Here is a 4,375-nt window from a genome sequence, read left to right as displayed (position 1 = left end):
TATAAACTATGATAAAAGTTCATCAGCATGCATTGATTAATCCCTTAATCCCACATAATTAAGCCCTGATATATGTGCAATATTTTAACCGAGCCCTCACTAACAGAGTTTAATGCCACAGTTATGTTAGAACGCATCTCATTCTTGTTTCTGTGGCGGTGTGTCGGGCTCATCATGGGGCGCGTGGTCCGGAGCACTGTATGACAGATGTAACGTTATCCGTTTAATTTAAAATTACTCCAAATATATGAACTTACCTGTTTTAAATACTTTATATTTAACATGTTCGTTTATGTCCAATATTTAGTGTTTAACTGTTGGTCTTTAAAATAAATCTACTTTTGATTTTCACCGTTGACGGATTTTGCAGACCTTTTAGACGGATAACTTCCGTGCGTCGATGCGGCAAACTTGTCAAAGGACACGCGGTCCTAAAAGCAATGTATGACTGTTGTATCCGAATATATATACAGGTACATCTCAGTTTAAAACACCAAATAGTTATGAAATAGCCTATGACAAATACAGAGAGTCTCTCTCTTGCCCCCACCCACCCATGCACGATAATATCTATCGGCGATCTCACGGACTGGCAATATGACACTAAGTCACATTTTCACATTCAGTGCAGCTAGATCACGGTTTACAGTCATACAAAAATATAAAACATCACTGTTCATTTACCTTGATATACACTTATCAAAACCCAGATCAGGAAGGTCTTAAAGGACAGGGAGCGACCCTAGTGGAGGGAAAACCAAAGTCAGCATCACTGTCATGCAGCAAACAAACTCATGCCTTCATTCCTGTAACTTATATCAAGTGTATCATGCAGATACTCGAGCTGGTTAGCTCTGATCAAGTCTGCTATGTTGTATATTTACCTTTATGATGACACAAAGTAAAAATTTTTAATATTTAATCAATTTTATATAATAAAAATAATATCAATATAATAATAAAATTATATAAACATCAATATTAAAATTAATCCTTAAATTATAATGTTTAATATGATCAATATTGCAAAAATATTAAATTTAATAATATTGAATATAAAAACATACTGTATTACAGTAGTGAGAATCTAACAAGAGTTTCAGCAATTAGGGTAAAGGGAATTACACACAAAAAATTTAACACCTACACATTCTGTTACTGAGAATTTTTTTGTGAGGAAAAAATTATTCATTAAAAATGAATTAAAAGTGACAGGAAAATAATCTATGTTAATGAGAAACACCTCACCTTCCCTTCAATACCGATACCGCAGTCTGCTGCTTGGATCATGCTGACATCATTTCCTCCATCACCTGAGCACAGAGATAAGAAAGATGATAGCGGGAAAACATGGGAAGACACTGTGAAGACAGTCATCTTTACCGCTCTCAAAGATTCATGTGCATGGAGAGAGTTCAGTTTAAGTGGGTTTTGTCTTGGCTACTGGATGATGGGACTTAAAGCTCAACAGATTGAGGCGAGAAGTGGAGAGGACTGACCTATGGCACATGTTCTGTTGTCTGTATTCTGCTGTAACAATCGAACGATCTGAGCTTTCTGCGTGGGAGAGCAGCGACAGCAAACCACAGAGGGACACTGACACGCCAGCTCCACAAATTCATGCTCGTAGTAGCGCAGACAGACCTGATGGGCCACACATAATCAGTGTGCGAAAGTCAAACCTGATCATACATGATTTTGTTGAATATATGTAAAGTCAAGCTTTTTTTTTTTACCTCTAGAGAGTCTCCTGAGATGACCAGCGCACAGTCGTGCTTCCTCCTGAAGGCGTTCAGCTCCAGATGAGCCTCGCCCCTGTTGGACACCTGCCACAAAAACACCATAAAGCATTCACACGAATTCCAATTCACTTAAAAATCCAAATAACCAGTGGTTCTGATCCTACCGGTTTGAAAACGTGGATGTCTTGATTTCTAGAAACTAAGTGGGAACTTTTGGCGATACACGTAGCAGTTTCCAGCTTGTCTCCGGTCAACATCCAGATCTGAAACATGAAGAAGAACCAAAAAGTTAATATTAAATGCTCAATATGCATAATATTGGCATGGTGTTTGGGTGTTCACATATTTTTGTCCACATATTGCATGTGTACCTTGATCCCTGCATTGCGGAGGAGCTCTAGTGTGGGCCGGACATCGACAGTTTAAAGTCATACAAAAATATCACTGTTCATCCATTTACCTTGATATACACTTATCAAAACCCAAATCAGGAAGGTCTTAAAGGACAGGGAGCGACCCTAGTGGAGGGAAAACCAAAGTCAGCATCACTGTCATGCAGCAAACAAACTCATGCCTTCATTCCTGTAACTTATATCAAGTGTATCATGCAGATACTCGAGCTGGTTAGCTCTGATCAAGTCTGCTATGTTGTTACCTTGGTGAGGTCTTTATAGAGTTCAGGATACAGCAGAGCCATCTCAGGCTTCACATCCTGGTCCAACACCAGAGAAAAGACAGGGAACATGGTGTAGATTGTGGCGTAACTAGAAACAAATAGACATAATGTTAGGAAATGTGACATCATGTTCAAAGGCACCTATGATGTCCAAAATTACGGTGTAGGTAGGCAGCTCACTAGTTTTGTGTGAACCAGCCTTTACTTACCCCACCATGAGGAAACCTTGGTATAGAGGAACAGATGCGAAGTAGAAAATAGAGGAAAACACAGCCTGAGAGGAAAGACACAAATTCAAATGAAGATGTTAGCACTTCAAATCAAGAGGCTGCACAGCAGCAACATAATATGATGATTTTTGTGTTGAGAGAAAACAGATTTACTGTAATGACTCTGGGAACTATATCACTACAGAAGTGGAAATATACATGTGGCTCTTCACACTGTGTATGTTACCTGCATGGTGGAGATGATCATGCCACGGTGCATGACAAACTGGCCCAGAGCTGCTGAGCGTTTGTAGCTGTTGCGGCCGTGTACCATCAGCAGTCTGCCAATGTGTCCATCTCTCTCTCCAGACTCTCCACCACTGCCGCCACCTTCAGAGCGCGATCATGGATACTCAACTTCGCCTGGTTATATCGACTCTGAAAAGACAGAAATAGATCAAATGTGTGCTAAGTTATGAGGATTTTAAACTTGCCTTGATTCAGTAGCAAAAATGGCGTAACTGTTGGTTAATTTGATTAGAGTTGCTTATAAATCAGTTCAAACTGACCATTTAAATTAATCAATTCCAAACTCTGATTCAATGATTTGTTTGCAACATCAACATAATCGTTCAAAGAGGTTTCCAAGTGACATTTTTCATACTGTATATTAAATGGTCTTGAAAATGTCCTGTAAAAATGTTGTTTATTACAAATTACACTACTGTTCATAGGATTAGGGCTGGCGAGATTTTATCTTTGAAAGAAATTAATACATTTATTCAGCAAGGATGCATTAAATTGATCAAAAGTGTCAGTAAAGACATTCATAAAATTAAAAAAAATCTATTTCAAATAAACTCTGTTCTTTTAAACTTTTCAAAATATCTTTCTTGAGCACCAAATCATAAATACAATGAATAAAATCAAGATATAACGAAATAATAACTGATGAAAATTCTGCTTTGCCATCACAAGAATACATTACATTTTAAGATAAATTAAAATAGAATACACCTAATATTTCACAATATTACTGTTTTTATGGCATTTTTTCAGCCATGGTGAGCATAAGAAACCTTTCAAAAACATACAAATTTTTTACAGCCCCCAAACTCCTGAAGAGTAGTGTGCAAGTATATTGGTTCTATATGTATAAAAGTGATTATATTTTAAAGTGAATATATTTTTCCTTGTGAGTTTTCCTTGAAAACAAAAAAATGTTCTTTAATATTTAAAGAACACTTATTATTAATAGAACACTTTAAGTACTTACTCGATTCCACAGCAAAAACTAGTAGTATAACTAATAAAGGTCAAACATTTTAAAAACAAGTGAACTGTCAGTAAAAAATAAAATAAAATAAACACCTCAGTTGAAATCTTGGTTTGGGTGGGTCCAGTGGCACCTAGATCTGACTGAAAGGGCTCTTAAGCTTCGGCGAAAGGGGCAGGGGCTTGAGCCAGAGTGCATGTGTCGACCTCTTGCATTCACGCATGCGTTCGACTGTACACATACACTAGTGTACACGTACAAAAAAAGTAGTATACTTTGGGCTTAACAGACGGACTCCAAAAAATACCTTTGAATATGTAATTTAATCACGGGTGGGAGGACCTCATACCAATCACAGAGAATCCCACCGACAAAAAGAGTACAACAGTTTATATAGAATAGGTGCATGGCAAAGTTGACATGATCTTACATCATTTTTCTCTATTATAACTGGTTCTTCATATGTGTAAGA

General features: G+C 37.3%; 1 protein-coding gene across 1 annotated transcript in view; it reads right to left on the bottom strand.

Moving 5' to 3' along the window:
• Positions 1 to 4,375, bottom strand: part of LOC107748732 (ATPase phospholipid transporting 9B) — a 42,868-nt gene that overhangs the window by 5,987 nt on the left and 32,506 nt on the right. Inside the window, exons 19-27 of the mRNA XM_016563678.1 lie at positions 2,875 to 3,017; positions 2,628 to 2,692; positions 2,398 to 2,506; positions 2,114 to 2,164; positions 1,907 to 2,005; positions 1,737 to 1,826; positions 1,500 to 1,644; positions 1,249 to 1,313; positions 685 to 742 (exon numbers count right to left, since the gene is read on the bottom strand). Of these exons, the coding sequence (XP_016419164.1) occupies positions 685 to 742; positions 1,249 to 1,313; positions 1,500 to 1,644; positions 1,737 to 1,826; positions 1,907 to 2,005; positions 2,114 to 2,164; positions 2,398 to 2,506; positions 2,628 to 2,692; positions 2,875 to 3,017 (825 nt within the window). The remainder of the gene's footprint in view (positions 1 to 684; positions 743 to 1,248; positions 1,314 to 1,499; positions 1,645 to 1,736; positions 1,827 to 1,906; positions 2,006 to 2,113; positions 2,165 to 2,397; positions 2,507 to 2,627; positions 2,693 to 2,874; positions 3,018 to 4,375) is intronic.

The sequence above is a fragment of the Sinocyclocheilus rhinocerous genome, unplaced genomic scaffold (genome assembly GCF_001515625.1).
Source record: "Sinocyclocheilus rhinocerous isolate Xijiao unplaced genomic scaffold, SAMN03320098_v1.1 scaffold499, whole genome shotgun sequence".
Taxonomy (NCBI): domain Eukaryota; kingdom Metazoa; phylum Chordata; class Actinopteri; order Cypriniformes; family Cyprinidae; genus Sinocyclocheilus; species Sinocyclocheilus rhinocerous.
This window is presented reverse-complemented; position numbering and strand designations above follow the sequence as displayed.